The sequence below is a fragment of the Schistocerca piceifrons genome, chromosome 1 (assembly GCF_021461385.2).
Source record: "Schistocerca piceifrons isolate TAMUIC-IGC-003096 chromosome 1, iqSchPice1.1, whole genome shotgun sequence".
Lineage (NCBI taxonomy): Eukaryota > Metazoa > Arthropoda > Insecta > Orthoptera > Acrididae > Schistocerca > Schistocerca piceifrons.
The window spans coordinates 1,213,302,088-1,213,325,474 of record NC_060138.1 but is presented as its reverse complement, the minus strand read 5'-3'; the positions used below and the strand labels follow the sequence as shown (position 1 = coordinate 1,213,325,474).

Below are 23,387 nucleotides of genomic sequence, written 5' to 3'. Positions count from 1 at the left end.
AAATGTTGAGATGTGTGTGAAATCTTATGGGACTTAAGTGCTAAGGTCATCGGTCCCTATATGGGACTTAACATATGAGGTCATTAGTCCCCTAGAACTTAGAACAAGTTAAACCTAACTAACCTAAGGACATCAGACACATCCATGCCCGAGGCAGGATTCGAACCTGTGACCGTAGCAGCAGCGTGGTTCCGGACTGAAGCGCGTAGAACCGCTCGGCCACAGCGGCCGGCACTGTTGTGTACACTATAATGGAATCTACTGGCAAAATTACTTGCTTGAAATCTAGAGAACGCTTATACTATTTCAGTATAAGTTTCATAAAATCATGTAGTCGATATTTCTCTAGTATTGCACTTTTTAGATCTGTCACTGTTCTTGTTGGGGTGCGATATGGGAAACACAGCTAAGGAAAAGGGACAACCTGATTGGAACGTGTTAAAACATCAGCGATTAACTTCCGTGGTTAAAAAATGCTATTTATTCGCCTGAATTGCCACAACATCTGTACAGTTGGGCCTCGCACTACAGGTTCAGCCAAAGGACCTCTGGCTACTGTACGCGGCCCTGTTGTGTGTGTGTGCCAGTGAATGTCGTAGTGTTCCGTACAGAACTACAGACTGTTTTAATGCTGTCCCATGGGCCAAGACAGAGGCGCACCGGCTAGGCGGAGCTAGGCAGCCATCTTGCTAGTGTTCCGCGCATGCCCGAACTGCTCGGTCCCCCCTGCTCTCAAGCACTCGGTCAGTGCAGTATGGCCTGGCCTTCTGAGAGCCTGTGCCACAGCTGTTTTCCCACCCGTATGTCCACCCCCGGTAGCTCAGTGGTCAGCGTGACAGAATGTCAATCCTAAGGATTCCCAGCTGGGTCGGAGATTTTCTCCACTCAGGGACTGGATGTTGTGTTGTCCTAATCATCATTATTTCATCCCCATCGACACGCAGTTCGCCGAAGTGACGTCAACTCGAAAGACCTGCACCAGGCGAACGGTCTACCCGACGGGAGGCCCTAGCCATACGACACTTCACATCCCACCCGTGTTTACCTGTGTCCGCGGGTGCCCGACTGCCCGAAGCGCTCGGGCTGGAGCAGCCTGTGGTATTCAGCTATTGCCTACCTTCTTCCCCGGCCGGGCGTTCCAGCGGCAGCGGTCGAGGAACCTGGCGCTGAAGACGACGTCGACGTCGCACATGAAGAGCAGCGCGTCGCGGCGGTCGGGGGCGGCTCGCTCGGCGGCCACGCGCAGGCCGCGGCCGCGGGAGAAGGACTCGTTGAGCGCCAGCAGCCGCAGCGGCTCCTCGCCGTGCTGGGGGCGGCGGTGCGGGGGCGGCGGCGGCGCGCCGGTGCCGGCGGAGGCGGAGGCGGGGGCGGAGGGGGAGCGCGCCGCCAGCGACAGCGAGAGCGCGCGGGACATGGCGGCGCGCGCCTCCGCCAGGCCCTCCTCGCCGAAGTACACCACCGTCAGCTGCACCCTGCACACCACACGGCGGGGCGAGGCTGGTACTTCGTGTATACTCAAAGTACCAGAGGCGAACAATACGAGAGTAAAGCAACACATTTCTTTCTGACAACAGGTTGGTTTTATTTAGGATTTCTGTACACCAAGGGTTCCCAAAAAAATTTTCTCGAGGACCCCCTCATCGAGCATGATTGGTACCTCGTCATATCACCGTACCAAGTACCTAAAAAAGCCAAATTAAGAGACTTTTTATACGTTTTCTATTTTTGATACTTAGAAAAAACATTGACGTATTCATTACTGGAAAAATATTGAGCTTACAACTTTTCCAATTTAGCCATTATTGTTACTGTTAACTTTTTTATTATTGCTCAAAATCTTTGTCTTAAAATCTGGGTGTTTAGTATAATAAACTCCTTAAAAAAATAAAAATTGAGAATGAACTGAAAACGACAGGAAAAAATTGAAACCGGGTGTACTGGTTTTTCAAGAGTACTATACTTTAGATTGCATTGAGTAGACATGTGTGAAAAATAAGAAAACACTAATTTCATTCGAGGTATTATTTATTTGAAAAAATACAGTTACAACAGAGTACTCCATCAGTATGTTGTTGTTGTTGTGGTCTTCAGTCCTGAGACTGGTTAGATGCAGCTCTCCATGCTACTCTATCCTGTGCAAGCTTTTTCATCTCCCAGTACCTACTGCAACCTACATCCTTCTGAATCTGCTTAGTGTATTCATCTCTTGGTCTCCCTCTACGATTTTTACCCTCCGCGCTGCCCTCCAATACTAAATTGGTGATCCCTTGATGCCTCAGAACATGTCCTACCAACCGATTCCTTCTTCTGGTCAAGTTGTGCCACAAACTTCTCTTCTCCCCAATCCTATTCAATACTTCCTCATTAGTTATGTGATCTACCCATCTAATCTTCAGCATTCTTCTGTAGCACCACATTTCGAAAGCTTCTATTCTCTTCTTGTCCAAACTATTTATCGTCCTCAGTATACAGTTTTAATTTTCAGTTCTTAATGAGATGAGTTCAATCTGAACTTTGAGTCCTCATTACGAAATATATTTAATATATTTTTTATTCTAATAGCATCTTGCGGACCCCTCTAGCATAGCTTGCGGACCCCTGGGGGTCCTCGGACAACCTTTTGCGAACCACTGCTCTACACCACGTATTTCCCCACCCTTTTAGATATCTCCGTTCAATGCGATGGACTCACGCCATCTTACTGGGACTGCCTGTATGCCCGATGGTACAACTCTACTGGTCGACGTCGGAGGCAACGCATCGCTGCATCAATAGCCTCCCCAATATCCACGTTATGTGGAATGCATCATTGGGCCAGACGGACGGAAGTTGGTAGGTGGGAGATTCAGGGTGGATGACGAAGAACAGTCCCAACAAGTTTTGTGAGCTCCTGAAGGGTACACAGACTTGTGTAAAGGCTTGCGTTGTCACGGATATGGAGAAGTTCGTTTGCATTTTTGTGGCGACCAACGCAATGATTTCGTTTCTTTAATTTCCTGAGGGTACCAAAATACAGTTCATCGTTGCACCATGAGGGAGGGCATCAGACAGAATAACCGCTTCAGAGTCCCAGGAGACGGTCGCCGTGACTTTACCGGCTCTGGTCTTTTTCTTTGGAGAAGATGTAGTATGGCGCCATTCCATGAATTGCCGTTTTGTCTCCCATTCGAAATGATGTACCCATGTTTTATCGCCTGTGACAGTGTTCGGCAAAAGTTTCACGATGAGCCTAGTAATGGTCGAATTTCACCAGTGATGGTCCTTCGTTGCTTTTTACCCGTCGGGCACACATCTCTGAGTACAGCAACTGGTGGACGAGTATGTCAGCTCTACCAACAAAGACGTCCAACTGTGCAGCGAAGAGACTGATTGTGATCCGTTGACCACCTCGAATGAGAGTGTCCCCACGTTCCAACAATGCGGCTGTGTGCAGTCGGCCTGCAAGCGGGAGGTTTTTCGACGTTGTTGCGACGATATCAGACGTCTCTCTCAACGACTCACCGTGCTTTTGTTCACTGCCAGGTCCCCGTACACATTCTGCAAGCGCCCATGAATTTATGAGATCAGCTGGTTTTCCGCCAGAAGAAACTCAGTGACAGCTCTCTGCCTCGAAAGCAGCTCTGTAACGATCGCCATTTTGAAGGCTAATATATAGCATCGCCAACTGCCGGAACCTCATGAAACTACAGGGGCTCAAGCGAGAATATTCCACGATGTCTCACAACAAATTAAGCATTTTTTCAACCGAAACTCGCCGACAAAAAAAGTGTTGCATTACTTACTGAAACCGACCCGTGCGTCGCCATCGGCTGCTGCTTGCACGTATGTAACGCTTCTCCATTATCAGCTGCACCTCAACCATTGTGTCAACCCCACCGCCAGCAATACACATTAAAGACTACTGGACTGTAACTCTCCGAGGTATTCCACTTTTACTAGAAATATACAAGGTGGGCAACGTCCATTCTCGGATCATTTGTTGCGTCAACTCAAGGGTAAAATCTCTAACTGCCCACAGATTCTTTCATCGTCTTCGTCAGAAGCAGCAGGCTGTCATTTATGCTGGTGTGATGACAATTTGTAACCTATAGTTGGCTTGTCATTGATCGCCGAATGTTATCATTATATAGTTTTGCCATGCACTTGTGTCCATGTCCGCACAAGTGGTTTCAGCGATCTGTAGGAACATAAACAATTCAGCACACTTCTCCGTGTCTTGCAGCGTTGAGAGTTGGATCCCACCCACTATTAAAATAATAGGTGCTATCCCGTTTAAATAAAGCAAGACATACAAGGTACTAACTGTATCTAATGCACATAGTCCATGTAATTGCCACCTCTTTTTATCTGTAACTCTGCCACTCTTCTATCGGGAGTGGATTAATGCTATCAAGGCAACCCTCAAAAGAGCTAATCTTAGCAGGTCTGCTGCAAAACATACGACAAACTGATCGCTTGGTATTGAAGTAAAGACCGACGTCATGTCACGGAGCGGCACACATTGTCATCAACGTCTCGTTCAAGAAGGAACTATTTCGGCCGTGAATGGAGGATTGAATTTCACCCCTATGCCTCACAAGTTGGGTATTATGAGGCTTATTAGTGGACTGGGATAGGCGTTACGGAATCTCTCACAGGATATCAGCCACAAGTCGCTTTTTAGCCATAGCCATGAGTCCTAAATCAAAAATTAGCAGAACAGGGCGGGAGAGGCTTTGGGTTTTCCGGAAGGATGAAAATCGAATTGTATTTTAGGCTGACAAGGGATATTCCACGTGCATTCTTAATGCTAGGTAGTGTCTTAAAGTATCGTACTTGTTGCAGGACGAAACGCACACAATACATAAGCGTGACCAAACTCTTTCATGTAAGAGAACAGTGGAGCTGCTGAAATCTAACTGATGTCGTCGAGAAGAACCACAGCGATCCAGCTTATAGACCGTCCAGGCAGTACAGTTTGCCTAAATTCCATAAAGGAGGGGTTTCACTGCGTCGCATCGTTAGTACTACTGGTTCCCTCATTTACAGAACAGCCAGGTACCTCACTTCCTTAAGGACTCCCACAGCTGGACGCTGCGACCATAAAATCAAAAATTCTCAGATCTTCACTGACATTATCAAGAAAATCAGAACCGGGCCAAACGATATTTTAGTCGGGTTGTCTGTCGTCCTTCTATTTACAAAAATTCCTATGGAGGACACAGTTAAACTGTTGACAAACCACTTTCCTAAAACCGTAAGGTTGTTCGGTCATGCTTTCATGACCACCTGTCGACAGGATGGACATGGCTTCTCCAGTGCCTCCAAGAGTTACCAACTCCCTTACACAGTACTACGAGGGAAGCTCATTAAACTTAGCTTCATTTCGCCAGTTTTCATTTTATCGATATATTGACAACACTTCTATGTTATGGCCAGAAGACGTCGATGCTCTGCCATGCATCCGAACATTCAGTTTACTATGGAAACAGAGAGAGAAGGAAAGCTGCCAATTTTAGATGTTCTGGTTGGACGAAAATCGGACAGGTGGCTCGTCCACTTTGCAAACCAAGGCACACTGATTTAATTCTCAGTGCACAAAATTTGCATCACCCTGTCCAGAAGAGTGCTGATTTAAATACATTAATATACAGAGCTAAAACTGTCTGAGACAGGTACCACTTGGACTCCGTTTTTTTGAGTTACCAGTCTTCTGACTGATGCGACCCGCCATGAACTCATCTCCTGCGCTACACTCTTCATGTCAGAGTAATACTTGCAACTTATGTCCTCAATTATTTGCCGAATCTATTCCCATCTCTATCTTCCTCTGCAGTTTTTACTATCTAAAGGCTCCCTGAAGTACTTTGGAAGTTATTCACTGGTATCTTAACACATGTCCTATCATCCTGGCCCTTCTTGCCAATGTCTTCCATACGTTCCTTTCCTCGCCAATTCTGTGGAGAGCTACCTCAGTTCTTGTCCTATCAGTCCATCTGATTTTCAACTTTCTTCTGTGGCACCACACCACAAACACGTCAGTTTTCTTCTGTTGCCGTTTTCCCACTGTCTATGCTTCACCAACATACAATGCTGTGCTCCAGATTTCTCAAAAGTCTCTTCCTCAAATTGAGACCTATGTTTGATACCAGTAGACTTCTCTTGCCCTTTATGCCTATGCTAATCTGCTTCTTATGCCCATCTTGCTTCGTCCATTATGACTTATTTTGCTGTCAAGATAACAGAATTCCATAACGTCACCTAATTCGTGACTGCCAATTTCGATATTAAGATTCTCGCTATTCTCATTTCTACTGCTTCTCATTATTTTTGTTTTTTTCCGGATCACTCTCAATACACATTCTGTACTCGTTAGACTGTTTATTTCATTCAACAAACCCTGTAATTATTCTTCACTATCACTGAGGACAGCAATATCATCAGCTAATTTTATTTATCACTGATATCTTTTCACCAAGAATTTTAGTCTCGTTTTTGAACCTGTCTTTTATTTTCATCACAGCTTCTTCTGTGTATAACCTGAAGAGTAGGGGTGAAAGACTGTATCTCTGTCTTACAACTTTCTAATCCGAGCATTTCTTTATGGGCCTTTCAATATTATTGCTCCCTCTTGGTTCTCGTACAGACTGTATATTGGCGATTGCAGTCTTTCTCGGCGAAGTGAGACCTACCACTTCGCCAGAAGATGACGGGTACGAAACTCATTGAAACGTTGCAACAAGACGACGTCATAATTCGGCTGATAACCCGAGAAGAATTTATCAGCCTGTATATTACCCATCTTTGCCTCTAGCTTACTCTTATTTTTTCCAGAATTTCTACAAGTGTTATGCACCATTTTACATTGTCGAACGCTTCTTCTAGGTCTACATGTCCAATGAACGCGTCTTTGTGTTTCTTCTGTCTTGCTACATTTATAAAGCGTAACGTCAGAACTACCTCTCTTGCGCCTTTAGCTTTCATAAACTCAAATTGTTTCACCTAGAAGATCCTCAATCTTTTCCATTCTTAGGTATATCATCCTTGTCAGCAACTTGGATGCATGAGCTGTTAAGCTGATTGTACGGTAGTTCTCGCACTGATTAGTCCTTGCTATCTCCGGAATTGTGTAGACGATACTTTTCCGAAAGTCTCATGGTACGTCGCCTGTCTCAAAGATTCTACACGCCAAATTGAGTAGTCATTTGCTTGCCAGTTCCCACAATGATTTTAGAGATTCCGATGGAATCTCATATATGTCATCTGCATTATTTTATATCAATTCTTCCAGAGCTATTTTAAATTCGTTCTGTTATACTGTATCCCCTACGTCTTCCTTATCGATTCCAATTTCTTCTCCCGTGACAGGAAATATATCCTCCCCCCACATAGGGGTATTGAATGCACTCTTTTCAGCTATCTTCTCTACTCTTAATGTTAGCACACTTGCTTTTTGTTTCGCGGAAGGTTGTTTTGTCTTTACTGTATGCTGAGACAATCCTCCATACGATCACTGCTTTTTCGATTTCTTCACGTATTTCCTGCATCCATTTCGTCTTGTCTGTGCTGCACTTCCTGTTTATTTCATTCCCTAAAGAATTTAAGAGAAGTAGAAACCTAGCTGAGAAAAAAAGCTGAATGAAGCAAAAATCAATGTCAGGAGAGCAATGAGAGAAGCATTCAGTGAATTCGAAAGTAAATTTAGTCGACCTATCTGACTAAAACCCCTGAGAGAGTCTGGTGTTATGTAAAATCAGTTAACGGTTCGAAATCATCTATCCAGTCACCGCGTTACCATAATGGTATCGAAACGGGAAATGACACAGAGAAGGCCAAAATACTGAATTCCTTCTTCCGAATTGGGTAATACGGTCCCCACAATATTAGTCTTAGTAGCTGGAGCAACCGAGGGGGTAGGGGTGGGGGGGGGGGTGGGGGGGGAGGGGGGTTAAGTAGCGACTAGGAAAAAGCGCAGGTCATTCCCGTTTCCAAGAAGGATCGTGGGAGAAATGCAGATAATTATAGGTCTATATCGTTGACGTCAATCTGTTAAAGATTTATGGAACATGTTTTCTGCTTATGCATAGTGATGTTTTTGAAGAAAGAAAATCTCTTTTGATGTTTTTGAAGAAAGAAAATCTCTTCTATAAAAATCGACATGAATTCTGCAAACAGAGATCTTGTGAAATTTCAACTGGTTCTTTTCCTTCACGAGATCTATAGCGCTGTAGACATTTGCACTCAGGTTGATGCCGTGTTCTTCGACTTCAGGAAGACTTTTGACCATGTTCCGCACTGATGCTTGGTGAAAAAAGAAAAAAAAAAGGTTACCTAATATTGGACCAGATTCTCGACTGGATTCAAGACTTTCTCGCAGACAGAGCTCAACACTTCGCTCTTAACGTAACAAAATCGACAGATGTGAAGGTAATTTCGGGACTACCCCACGGAAGTATGATAGGACCATTAATATTTACAGTGTATACAAATGATCTAGGGAAATACGTCGGAACATGTTTAATGCTGTTCACCGATGATGTGGTTGTCTATAAGAAGGTAGGAGCGCCAGAATATAGCAACAATTTGCAGAAGAACCTACGGATGAGTAATGAGTGGCACAGGGAGTGGCAGCTGATCCTGAACGTAAGTAAATGTAACATATTGCGCATACGTGGGAAAAGAAACCTACTATCGTACAACTACGTAACTGATGAACAATTGCTGTACAATTAGGTTAATGATGAAAAATTGATGTAAACCGTAACCACTGTCAAATATCTGTGAGTGACTAACCAGAGCGACCAAGCCCTTGGAAAATCAGGTTCATAGGAAGCATGTCAAGGAAATTAAAAGATCTAGTAAAGAAGTGGTCTACAAGGTGGTTGTTCGACCGATTCTTGAGAATTGTTTATCAATTTGAGACTGATGGAAGATCCAACTTCAATATACTCTTCTTACCATATTGATTACTCCGGAAAATTCTCTTAAACATCAGTCAACTCTTCAGCATTACTAAGGTGTGATCTGTCAACATCTGCTTTTGGATACGCCTTATGTTCCAGTCTCGGTCTGACCATGATGTGATACAGCTGGAATCTTTCAGTATCTCCAGATCTTTTCCTAGTATATCTCTTCCATTGTGATTCTTGAAAAGATTATTCGCTATTACCATCTGACATTTATTAAACTCAGTCTTTCTCCTCTCTCATTCCTACTGTCTCCAGTAACCCTTTCTTCTATTCCTTCCCCAATAATCCCGTTCCAAACCATCATTGTTATTAGATTTTCATCTCCCTGTACATAACGAATCACCTGTTCAACAACAGCATATAATCTCTTCATGTTTTGCTTGCGACATTGGTATGTATACCTGAACTATCGTTGTCAGCGTTGGCTTGCTGTCGAATATGATGAGACCAACTGTTCTCAGTAGCTCACTCTCTGTCCTACGTACCTATTCATAACGAATCCTACTCCAGTAATATAATTTTCCGATGCTGTTGAAATCACTATGTCCGGCTGACCAGAAATCCTTGTCTTTTTTCCATTTCACTTTAGTGACCCTCACTATACCTGGATTGAGCCTTTGCAGTTCGCTTTACAAATTTTCTAGCTTTATTGCTACGTACAGGCTTCTGACATTCCACTCCCCGACTCGTAGAACGTTATCCTTTCGTTGGTTATTCACTCTTTTTCTCATGGTCAGCTCCCCCTTGGCAGTCCCTTCCCGGACATGCGAACGGGGGACTATTCCAGAATCTTTTGACAATGGAGAGATCATCATGACACTTTTTCAATTACAGGCCACATGTCCTGTGGATACACATTATGTGTCTTTAATGCAGCGATTTCCGTTCCCTTCTGCGTTCTCATGCCATTGATCATTACTGATTTTTCCGCCTTTAGGGGCAGTTTCCCACCCCAACAGCAAGAGAGTCCCATGAAACTCCCCCTGTGACCCCTTTGACAAGGCCATTGGCAGAACGAGGACGACTTCTTATGCCATAAGCCTTCGGCCGCCATTACTGATTATTTTTATTCTAACTTTGAGTTGTGGCGAGGTTTCAATCCGGGAAGCAGGATGTTTTGATAACTAGTCACGGACGGTACCCATAAACCTCCGAGATTTACATCCGAAATAAGTGTCTCGAAAGAATGGCTTTACGTTACAGTGACAAACTTATTGCTCTCCAAGAAACAAAAACGCGATAATGTTGAACAATTACGTGACGATGCACCATTGTGTTTCTTCCATTCTGCTGGACTACATGTACCAATACAGAAAGGATCTCGAGAATAAGATGAGTAACTCCTGTTTTATGACCATCTAAGGAAGGAATGCGTGAGCTCTCGTCAACCTCGGTTCCAGGGTCTCTGTAATAATTTATTGGCATCACGTCCCTGGGATTTATAAGATGCCTTGCGAGTCAGGAAGCAATGACACTTACATCGTTAAGTCTGCCTTTATTGTAACCCGTCGCTATGCAGAAAACCACAGGGACATAAAAAAAATAAGAATTTGAGAAATCAGCAGTTACTAAGCACCGCGTCACAAATAAAAACAGAATAATATTTGGTGAAGCTGGAATCATGTCTGAAGTTTCTACGCGCGGGGTTTCTGTTATTAAATAAGCAGCTGAAATTATAATGTCCGAGAACAACTTCAATCGTGATAGAGCCTATAATCTTAGTAATGCCTGAAAGCGAGCTTTCGATGCTGAGAAGATACGGACAAATGTGCTAAATTGTTTGCGTTCCAATGAGAACAATGGCACCACCTGCCCAGATATGAAAGCAGTCTCTGACAACATGAACTGATCACGCACGCCGACCAATCACAAGCCATCTGTGGGCTATAAAGGGTCACCACAACAGCAAAGACGACACTCAGTTGTTCAGGGCATGGAGGATTTCGTCGAAAGCTCATTTTACCCAGATTTGGGGTGACAAGTGAAGTGAGCAAATTTTTACAAAGATGTCACAAAAAAGCTGTGACATATTTTCAAAGCAATGATGACAATTTCAAGACGCATGACTGCTTTCGTTTTGTGAATTCACATATCCGGGTAGGCTGAACCAAGCTTCCCTTAAGGAAATGAGAACCTGAGGATCCAAATGTCCCGATACATATTTATTTTCAAATCACTTGTGTGCCTTTTCATTCATGATGGTATGCCTGCTTTTATAGCTAAATAACTGTTTCGGATAACGTAGACTGTTTTTGTATTTGTGTTATATTTCTGTCTGTTCTAGATCATTTCGATTTTATTTCCTTACTTTTATACATTTAAAAGAACTTTGTCGCTCCTCTCTTCATAGGTTCTATTTCTAATGAACATACCTCGTTCGTGAGAGTAAACTGTGGTACACTAATTTCTGTTTTATATAATTTTTGAAGAATGAGTCTTGCAATTCAGATGTCATGTTTTATCCGTTTTACATATGGGAACACTAATTCCTCACCAAACTGGGTAGGTTATGTCTCTTTATTTAAGTACTGAGATAAAATTTTTTGTCTTAAATTATCGCCAATCTAAGATCTTGTCAGTTATAGCAATTTCCTGTTTGCTAACTCTTTTCACATCTGAACGGGGTACATTTTTTCAACAGAAGCTAGTTGTTATTTAGTTACGACCTAGACAATTAAAAGCTTTAAAATAGATTTAAAAATTTATGTATAAAATTACACTTTGACATTACTTCTCTCGATCCTGACGATGACAGGTAGTAATTTTAGAAACACGTCTATCATATGGTAATGACACACTTTGTAATGCAATCTTATTCATTTTATTGGCTGACGTACTTAATGCTCTTTTAAATTTTATTTAATAAATGTCAACATACATTAATATTTAGTTATTAGCCCGTCAGAGGATTATCTTTTGTAGACAGGACCCTCCTCACTTACATTCAAGACTGATGTGATTTTCGTAGTAGTGGACATCTGTAGTATGGAATGACATCTTTTTGTTTTACTTTATATTAGTTTTGACGTATTATGTGTACCTCCTCTTTCAAATTTTAAACTTGTCTCGTAGATGTTAAAATGACCTGTGAAGTTCGAAACACGTAATTTAGTATTTCAGGCGACATAACACTGCAGGGGTTACATGGCAGACGGAGCAGTGGCGTGAGTCTTAATTGTACCTCACAACATCTAGTGGTTTCATGTTTCCCCTCACTAAAAGCAGTTATAAGAGAAGAAGGAATGCTGCAGGTTTTGTCATTGCTCTCAGTTCCGTAAGGTGGGGACGAATGTCGACACTACTGGGGGTTTTGATATTAATGCTGGCTTGTGGAAGAATTTGTGGTAACTTTGTCTAAGGCAGGTATCCCACATCTCTGGCAAGGATTTATGGCAGCTTTGTAAGGGGAGAAATGTGAATGTAACAAATGAGAGTATAATAGTGATAAACTATAGAGATGAGCCAAAACGTTACAACGACCGGCACAGTAGCAGATTGGTCCACCTATGGAATGCAATGGAGCAGAGATTCTGCATGGAGTTGGACAAGTCCTTGGTAGGTCTCTGGAGGTAAGTGTCGACAGACCTGTACCCACAGGTAGCGGAACCCCACTAAATTATGGGCCGTCTGTTTGCTGTTTGTGGGCTCGGAGCTGGCGTCCTGTAGAGTCGCAGGCGTGTTCCATCATGTTCAAATTACGTGAATTTAATGGCCAAGATATCAATGAGGGTTCACTATTATATTTTCTTACAACATTTATCCTGCTGGAAGATGCCATTTTCGTCGTGGAAGGTATCAAGAAAGAAGGTATGTAAGCGGTCCGTAATAACGCTCACGTTATTCACAAATGTCATGGTGCCATCGATTACTAAAACAGGTCCCAATGAAAACCACGTGAATGGCTAGCGTCTCTGGTGAGAAGCACGTTTTGAACAGACTCTTGCCAGTATGACGGCGTATCCAAAGAAGACGACCAACCTTATGTAACACGAAACGTGGTTCATCCGACCAGACGACGCATTTACAGGGCTATTCAAAAAGAAGGAACGGATTTCGAACATTTATTTCTTCCAAAAACCAAAATATAAAAAGACAAATCCAACGTTACTGGAAAGGAAAAAGTTGAAATTTTTATACACTCAATGAGAGCACCATGTGTTACACGACAAATATCAAAACGGTGGCTCATTCCCTGCCACACATGAAGCAGCTGGTCTCATTCAGGTAACGTTGGACGTGCTTAGAGGAGATGAACTTCATCGCTGTTGGCCTCCCAGATCTCCGGGCCTCACACCTTATTACTTTTATCTGTGGGGTTACGTAAAAGACCGCGTTTTTATCTCCTCCCCCCCCCCCCATGTCTGACACTCTTGAAAGTCTGTAACATTGCATTGTTGAAGTTGTGAATTTGAAACCGAGAGACCAGCTACTTTGTGCGTGGCAGGAAACAAGCCTCTGTTCTCATATTTGTCCTGATGAATCCTTCTAGGGTTATCAGCCGAGTGGTGGAGTCGTATTGTCGCAACGTTTCAATGAGTTTCGTAGCCCCCCAGAAGATGATGGGTACGAGTCTCATTGAAACGTTGCGACAAGACGACGCCACCATTCGGCTGATAACCTGAGAAGAATTCATCAGCGGAAAACTCTGAGAGAGATATTTGTCGTGTAACACATGGTGGTCACACTGAACGCATAAAAATTTGAACCTTCTTTCCAGGAGCGTTGGAATTTTGTTTGTATCTTTTGTAGTTTGGAAGTAATAAATGTTGTTCCTTCTTCCTCAAGAGGCCCGTATATTGATCCACGGTCTTATTTTGGTGATCCAGTGCCCACTGCAATCGAAACTGACGGTGTAATTGTGTCAACATGGGAAAATGCAGTGGTCGTCTGGTGCAGAGCCCCACATTCAACAATGTGCAGTGAACAGCGTCCCCGTAGCGGAGCTGTTCTCTCCTGTCAGATCTGCCAAAGATCACGGCAGAGCAGGCAAGCCTCATGCCTCCACGTTCTGCGTTAACGCGTGACGCCCAACATCTAGTTACGTGTGGTTTCACTTCAACCAGTTTCAATAGGTGCACGCGACAGTAGCGCGATGATTGTTGCCAGGCGCTTTCTTGAAGTGGCTTATGTCAGCGCGGTTCCTCATTTACCTCCCGTCTTATCGGTAGAACGATTCTCCATTCGTTTCTGCCCCGCTTATGCGCTTTCGATACGTTATCGCAATGTGATCAGGTGGCACTGAATCTTGCGGTGGGCTGTGGTCATAATGTTTTAGCTCTACATCTACATGATTACTCTGCAATTCACATTTAAGCGCTTGGCAGAGGGTTGATCGAACCACAATCATACTATCTCTCTACCATTCCACTCCCGAACACCGCGCGGGAAAAACGAACACCTAAACCTTACTGTTCGAGCTCTGATTTCTCTTATTGTATTTTGATGATCATTCCTACCTATGTAGGTTGGGCTCAGCAAAATATTTTCGCATTCGGAAGAGAAAGTTGGTGACTGAAATTTCGTAAATAGATCTCGCCGCGACGAAAAACGTCTTTGCTTTAATGACTTCCATCCCAACTCGCGTATCATATCTGCCACACTCTCTCCCCTATTACGTGATAATACAAAACGAGCTGCCCTTTTTTGCACACTTTCGATGTCCTCCGTCAATCCCACCTAGTAAGGATCCCACACAGCGCAGCAATATTCTAACAGAGGACAAACGAGTATAGTGTAAGCTGTCTCATCAGTGAACTTGTTGCATCTTCTAAGTGTCCCGCCAATGAAACGCAACCTTTGGCTCGCCTTCCCCACAATATTATCTATGTGGTCTTTCCAACTGAAGTTGTTCGTAATTTTAACACCCAGGTACTTAGTTGAATTGACAGGCTTGAGAATTGTACTATTTATCGAGTAATCGAATTCCAACGGATTTCTTTTGGAACTCATGTGGATCACCTCACACTTTTCGTTATTTAGCGTCAACTGTCACTTGCCACACCATACAGCAATCTTTTCTAAATCGCTTTGCAACTGATACTGGTCTTCGGATGACCATACTGGACGGTAAATTACAGCATCATCTGCGAACAAACTAAGAGAACTGCTCAGATTGTCTCCCAGGTAATTTATATAGATCAGGAACAGCAGAGGTCCCAGGACGCTTCCCTGGAGAACACCTGATATCACTTCAGTTTTACTCGATGATTTGCCGTCTATTACTACGAACTGCGACCTTCCTGACAGTAAATCACGAATCCAGTCGCACAACTGAGACGATACCCCATAGGCCCGCAGCTTGATTAGAAGTCGCTTGTGAGCAACGGTGTCAAAGGCTTTCCGGAAATATACACGCCCGTACGCTTTTCACAGCGGAGTGAGGAGGTCGGCGGCGGGTTACCTGCGGTCGTTGCGGAGCGCGATGCGGACGAACTTGTCGATGAAGGCGCGGAAGGCGGCGGTGCGTCCGGCCAGCGGCAGCAGCACGTGCACCACGGGCTTGTCGCGGCCCGCCGCCGGCACCGGCTCCACGGCGAGCGCCTGCAGGGGCGCGAACGGCCGCGCCAGGGACACGCGGGCCGCGCCCGGCCGCCCCGCGCGGAAGTACAGCTCGTACTGCGTGCCTGTGGTCGGCTCGGTGCGGTACACGCCCTCCGAGAAGTCCTCCAGCGAGTAGCGCCGGCCGCCGCCGCCGCCGCCCGAGCTGCTGCTGTTGAGCGTCTCCAGCGCCTGCGGGATAGACAACCCAAACGGCATTACAGCGCCGCGGGAAGCCGGGTTCTAGGCGCGCACCTTTGTCACTAAATAGGCTGGCTCAGTTGCTTGCATACATTCGATACAATGGGTCTGTGGCAGGAGCATATCGAGTCTGTGTGACTAGGTTACTAGTATCCATTGCTGAACACTTTTATACGTACCTACATTTTCCGTTATTTGATCGTTATTGATTCACAAACGCGCAGTTCTGTTATCAGTCATTTGCACACAGAATTTGGCAAGCTGAAAAGGTTCAAAATGGTTGAAATGGCTCTGTGCACTATGGGACTTAACATATGAGGTCATCAGTCCCCTAGAACTTAGAACTACTCAAACCTAACTAACCTAAGGACATCACACACATCCATGCCCGAGGGCGGATTCGAACCTGCGACCGTAGCAGCAGCGCGGTTCCGGACTGAAGCGTCTAGAACCGCTCAGTCACAGCAGCCGGCAACTTCAAGGGGATTATGTCAACTCGCTCTCTTTGATTTTCTCCGCACTTACACAATTTAAAGCTCTTTGCGTGGATATCATTTCCCAAATCAGGACGACTCAGTTAAGTGCGTTTTCCTTTGAAGACTGTAATATTTTTCAGGACTCATCATCATCATCATCATCATCATCATCATCATCATCGTCATCATCATTTAAGACTGATTATGCCTTTTAGCGTTCAGTCTGGAGCATAGTCCCCCTTATAAAATTCCTCCATGCTCCCCTATTCAGTGCTAACATTGGTGCCTCTTCTGATGTTACGCCTATTACTTCAAAACCATTCTTAACCGAATCCAGGTACCTTCTCCTTGGTCTGCCCCGACTCCTCCTACCCTCTACTGCTGAACCCATGAGTCTCTTGGGTAACCTTGCTTCTCCCATGCGTGTAACATGACCCCACCATCTAAGCCTGTTCGCCCTGACTGCTACATCTATAGAGTTCATTCCCAGTTGTTCTTTGATTTCCTCATTGTGGACACCTCCTGCCATTGTTCCCATCTACTAGTACCTGCAATCATCCTAGCTACTTTCATATCCGTAACCTCAACCTTATTGATAAGTTAACCTGAATCCACCCAGCTTTCGCTCCCATACAACAGAGTTGGTCGAAGATTGAACGGCGCACAGATGACTTAGTCTTGGTACTGACTTCCTTCTTGCAGAAGAGAGTAGATCGTAGCTGAGCGCTCACTGCATTAGCTTTGGTACACCTCGCTTCCAGTTCTTTCACTATGTTGTCATCCTGTGAGAATATGCATCCTAAGTAATTGAAACCGTCCACCTGTTCTAATTTTGTTCCTCCTATTTGGCACTCAATCCGTTTATATCTCTTTCCCACTGACATTACTTTCGTCTTGGAGATGCTAATCTTCATACCATAGTCCTTACATTTCTGATCTAGCTCTGAAATGTTACTTTGCAAACATTCAATCAATATGCCATCATAACCAAGTCATCTGCACATGCGAGACTGCTTATTTTCTGTTCAAATATCTTAATCTCACCCAGCCAATCTATTGTTTTCAACACATGATCCATAAATAATATGAACAACAGTGGAGACAGGTTGCAGCCTTGTCTTACCCCTGAAACTACTCTGAACCATGAACTCAATTTACCGTCAACTGTAACTGCTGCGTGACTATCTATGTAAAGACCTTTAATTGCTTGCAAAAGTTTGCCTCCTATTCCATAATATCGTAGAACAGACAATAACTTCCTCCTAGGGACCCGGTCATATGCCTTTTCTAGATCTATAAAGCACAGATAAAATTCCCTGTTCCACTCTTAACACTTCTCCATTATTTGCCGTAAGCTAAAGATTTGGTCCTGACAACCTCTAAGAGGCCTAAATCCACACTGATTTTCATCCAATTTGTCCTCAACTAATACTCGCACTTTCAGGACTGTTACATACAAAACATTTTAATTCTTTAACATTGTCGCCAGTAGCCGAATGTGTATCGTGATAGTTTTGTAATTGTGATGTCACTGCTTGGAATCTCCCTAGCAGTTCTTTTTACCTTTATTTAAATTCCATGTCTATCTACAAATGAATTGTTAATTGACTACCACTGAATCATATTTTTAATAAATAATCTTTAATGTTTAATTGCTAATTGCACGAAAATTCTTATATTTACATCAAATTAAAATTTGGTTTAAATATGTGAAACATCAAAAAGATATAAAACATTTTTAATCCATATAGACTGAACAGAATTATCGATGTATATAATTCATTATTATCGATGTATATAATTCTTTTTTTTTCGCAGAACGGTAAGGCATTTCACAACTCTGAATCACAGAGTAATTTATTTTCATACGATCAGTAATTACGAATAAAAGATTCTGATTCAATATTCGTTAATTAACATTTGACAAAAATGCAAGGAAAACAAGTCCCTACCGACGAGAATTGAACTGGAAAATTTACAACTACCAGCCCTATACGCTACACATTCAAAAGCCGGAAGCAATGGCAATAAGCTCGAAATGTTGTTACTTAATAGCGCTCGTAAATGTTAATCCTGAAAGGTATTTCTTCGATTTCTTTTAATTGTCGATTAATACATTTGATTACAGATGCAGGTTAAATGGGACTTTACACATACTTTCCAGACTTGCTTTGGCACACGGATCAACTGAAAACAGCGACAGAGGCTGGAATCAGCTGATCGTGTACGATTTATGTACTTCCACCTAAAGAACATAGGCAAACAAAGGGAAAACGAAGCCACTTGACAATATTGAGCAAGCAGTTGGCCCCAGTTTGAAGACATGGCAACACTTTATTTTTTGCTGCTTAGTAGCTATTTTGCTGTCTCACAAAACAGTGTTTAATTTGGGCAATCAAATTTTTAAAGCTGGATTTACTTCCTTTCATGAGACATTTTACTCAGCTTCCTTATTTTTTAGTATCTGACATTTAGAAAATATTGTAATACTTTATCTGGGAGACGATTGTATTAATGATGGCTGATTTATGGAATGCCGCAGTAGTTGGGAAAAGATCGAAAAACATGCGGCATAAATGACAGGTGCCACTGGGCTGTAAATGCAAGAGACTTAAAGCAGAGTTTGTAGCTTTTGCAGTAGTGTCCGGAGACACAATAATGGTTAGAAGAAACCTCAATATGTTGAAAAGACTTTTATAAGAAACAAGTCGTGAAGGATCTTACACGAAGTCTGAATTAATGCCAACATGAAAGATGATTCGATTTGCTTGAATATAGATTATAGAACTTTATTTATCACCTCGGTGTGGGCATGATGGTATGAGGGAGAGGCCAACAAACTGAGGGCGAGAAACTTGGAGATGCTGGAAAGAGAGGGGGGAAAATTCTGAAACCAATAATTATACCATTCAGACAGTGCAAGGATTGTCTTGTTTAGCAGCCAGCACCGCTCGTCAAGCGGAGTCGGACAGGCATATACGCGAGTTTCCTGGTTATAAAAGCTGTTTGTTGCACCCACAACAGAATCAGTGTCACTCTGACAGCGGCTGGAACACCGGTGAACCCAAGCGTACCGTTGCCAACATTCTGAAAAGCAGGCTAAGAGCTATGATAATTTCCAGTACTGCATACAAGGCTCGAAATATAGCTTGAGCGGTATGTGCCGGCTCACTAGTGAGGCTAAATGCCACAAAGGTTTGTGTCAGAGATTTCGCTCAGACTGAAAAACTTAAGTGGTTGGAAGAATATCAGTAACGTACCTAAGGTCCTCGTAAAACTTATTGGGAACGCGACGCTTAGCAATCCATTTGTGGTTACTATCTCCAGCCTGAGGTTTGTTACAAAATAGAAACATCCGAACATATATTAACATAATCATGCAACGTAGGCTCTCACGGCCTTTGTTGTCTTCAGTTGAAACTTCCATGCTGAGAGGCCGTGGTCGATGTATAAAATTTCCACCTCATTAACGCAGTGAATATAATTATTTCCAAATGTAGCTGGAGTCAAATGAAAAAAAAAATGCATCTAATGTCGTCAAGACGAGAAAATTTTTTAAAACTATTATGAAGGCTGCAGCACCTACAACTTTTTCAAGAAAGGGATTACCACTGACATACGCAAGAACATTCTTTTACTTTCACAATAATGTAAAAATGAATTGTCAGCCGAAGAGAAAAAGGATCTGAACAGATGCTGCCGTATTTGAAAGTAGCTAATAGGAAATTTTCTGAACAGTTAGTCAATTAAAATTGCATTATGCTCTATAAATTAAAAGAAGGATTAAAATTAACATAATCACAGGATAGTGCACCTGTAAAATGTTTATTATTAAGCAAACTGATCAATGCTTGAGCTTTCTTATATTGGAACTCACCTCGTTTTTGCCGATACCTGTATGGTGTGGCATTTATCTTGTTCTTCGTTTTTCGGAAAAAATATTTATTTTCGTTGATAAAAGTAAAGAAACCTAAAAAAAATCGATAGTTATATGACTCTTACTGTAGACAATAAATAAAAAATATTGTTGAAGTTTCTTCAATAAAATATAAATAACTCGGGATCATTCTTTTGGACTTAGCCCGTTATTGATTTCGATTCTACATCTGCGAAAGCGTTGCCGGTGTACGATTTTTTGCACGAACATAGATCTCGACTGTGTTCCATAAATGGGATTCATGTGGGACGACCTGGGTGTCCAAATCATTCGCTGGAATTTTCAAGAGTGTTTTTCAAACCAATCACTAACAATTGTTGCCCTGTGACATCATGCGTTGTCATCCATAAAAATTTCATCGTTGGTTGGGAACATGAAGATCATGAATGGCTGCAAATGGTCTCTAAGTAGGCGAACATAAACATTTCCAATTAATGATAGGTTCAGTTGGACCGAAGGACGCAGTCCGTTCCATCTAAAAAACAGCCCACAACATTACGGAGCCACTGCCAGCTTACACAGTGCCTTGTTGACAACTTGGATCCATGGCTTCGTCAGATCTGTGCCACAGACTAACTCTACCGTCAGCTGTGACCAACTGAAATCGGGGCAGGCCGCGGTTTTCCAGTCGTCTAGCGTCCCGCTGCAACGGTCGCGAGCCCAGAAGAGGCGCAGTATTGCGTTGTTGTGCTCTTGGAAAAGGCACAGGCGACGGTCGTCAGCTGCCGCAGACCATTAACGCAGATTTCACCGCACAGTCCTAAATCGTGCATTTTTCATTCGTCTCTCATTAATTTCTCTAGTTATTTTACGCTGTGTTGCTTATCTGTTAGCACTGGCAACATTACGAGAACGCCGCTGTCTCTGTCGTTAAGTGGAGTCTGTCAGCGACCGGGTCGTCCATGGTGAGAAGTAATGCCTGAAACTTGGTACTTTCTGCACGCTCTTGACACTGTGGATCTCGGAATATTGAACTCCCTAACGATTTTCTAAATGGTGTGTTCCACGGCTCTAGCTCCATATACGAGGTGCATTCAAGTTCTAAGGCCTCCGATTTTTTTTCTAATTAACTACTCACCCGAAATCGATGAAACTGGCGTTACTTCTCGACGTAATCGCCCTGCAGACGTACACATTTTTCACAACGCTGACGCCGTGATTCCATGGCAGCGGCGACGGCTTCTTTGGGAGTCTGTTTTGACCACTGGAAAATCGCTGAGGCAATAGCAGCACGGCTGGTGAATGTGCGGCCACGCAGAGTGTCTTTCATTGTTGGAAAAAGTCAAAAGCCACTAGGACCCAGGTCAGGTGAGTAGGGAGCATGAGGAATCACTTCAAAGTTGTTATCACGAAGAAAGTGTTGCGTAACGTTAGCTCGATGTGCGGATGCGTTGCCTTGGTGAAACAGCACACGCGCAGCCCTTCCCGGACGTTTTTGTTGCAGTGCAGGAAGGAATTTGTTCTTCAAAACACTTTCGTAGGATGCACCTGTTACCGTAGTGCCCTTTGGAACGCAATGGGTAAGGATTACGCCCTCGCTGTCCCAGAACATGGACACCATCATTTTTTCAGCACTGGCGGTTACCCGAAATTTTTTTGGTGGCGGTGAATCTGTGTGCTTCCATTGAGCTGACTGGCGCTTTGTTTCTGGATTGAAAAATGGCATCCACGTCTCATCCATTGTCACAACCGACGAAAAGAAAGTCCCATTCATGCTATCGTTGCGCGTCAACATTGCTTGGCAACATGCCACACGGGCAGCCATGTGGTCGTCCGTCAGCATTCGTGGCACCCACCTGGATGACACTTTTCGTATTTTCAGGTCGTCATGCAGGATTGTGTGCACAGAACCCACAGAAATGCCAACTCTGGAGGCGATCTGTTCAACAGTCATTCGGCGATCCCCCAAAACAATTCTCTCCACTTTCTCGATCATGTCGTCAGACCGGCTTGTGCGACCCTGAGGTTGTTTCGGTTTGTTGTCACACGATGTTCGGCCTTCATTAAACTGTCGCACCCACGAACGCACTTTCGACACATCTACAGCTCCATCACCACATGTCTCCTTCAACTGTCGATGAATTTCAATTGGTTTCACACCACGCAAATTTAGAAAACGAATGATTGCACGCTGTTCAAGTAAGGAAAACGTCGCCATTTTAAGTATTTAAAACAGTTCTCATTCTCGCCGATGGCGCTAAAATTCCATTTGCCGTACGGTGCTGCCATCTCTGGGACGTATTGACAATGAACGCAGCCTCATTTTAAAACAATGCACATGTTTCTATCTCTTTCCAGTCCGGAGAAAAAAAAAATTGGAGGCCTTAGAACTTGAATGCACCTCGTACCATTCAGTGTTGAAAGTCTGTTAACTCCCGTCACGCGTGCATAACCACGTCGGACACCTTTTCACATGAATCACCTGAGTACAACTGACCTCCTGACCATGCACTGCCCTTTTGTACCTGGTGTGTGCGATACTACAGCCATCTGAATATGTGTAGATCACTATCCTATGACTTTTGTCATTTCGGTGTAAAAGGACTTTGAAGAGCAGTTGAACGGAATTGATACTCTTTTGAAACGGAATTATAAGATGAATATCCGCAGAAGTGGAACAAATGTGATGGAATGCAATAGAATTAAATCTAGTATTGATGACAAAACTGGATTAGGAAAGAGACACTCAAGGAATAGATGGGCTTTCCTATTCGACGAGTAAAGATGATTTAAAATACGGACTGGCAATAGCAAGACAAACACATCTGACAAACACAAATTCTAATATGTTTAAATTTTAGGATGTCATTTTTGAAGGTGTTTGTCCGTGGAAGTGACTGAGCGATGAACAGTACAGATAAGAAGAGAACAAAAACTTTTGGAATCTATTGTTACGGACTACTGAGGAAGACTAGACGGATAGATTTCATAACTAATGCGGAGGAACTGACACTACTTAGGGAGAAAAGAAACTGTTCACAAACGAAAAGAATATCAATTCATAGCATACTTTCTGAGACATCACGGAATCGGTTAACATTGTAGAAAGAGACCAAGGCTTGGCAGCTTTAAATTGATGAGGACTGCAGTAGCTACGCAGAGATGAACTGACTTGTATAGCATAGACAAGCTGCAAAGCTCTATTAAACCAGTCTTTTGGCTGAAGAACACTCCACCTTCCAAACTAGAGTAGTACCACATAGCTCATCAAACTCCAGCGGCAGACGCTACAAGAGAGCAGTTCAGCATCATGGAGAGGATCACTGTTTAAATTTCGGGACCGTAGGC

General features: G+C 43.4%; 1 protein-coding gene across 1 annotated transcript in view; it reads right to left on the bottom strand.

Annotated features, from left to right (window-relative positions):
• Positions 1 to 23,387, bottom strand: part of LOC124779465 (chondroitin sulfate N-acetylgalactosaminyltransferase 2-like) — a 395,654-nt gene that overhangs the window by 85,486 nt on the left and 286,781 nt on the right. Inside the window, exons 5-7 of the mRNA XM_047253713.1 lie at positions 15,349 to 15,677; positions 1,385 to 1,472; positions 1,118 to 1,294 (exon numbers count right to left, since the gene is read on the bottom strand). Of these exons, the coding sequence (XP_047109669.1) occupies positions 1,118 to 1,294; positions 1,385 to 1,472; positions 15,349 to 15,677 (594 nt within the window). The remainder of the gene's footprint in view (positions 1 to 1,117; positions 1,295 to 1,384; positions 1,473 to 15,348; positions 15,678 to 23,387) is intronic.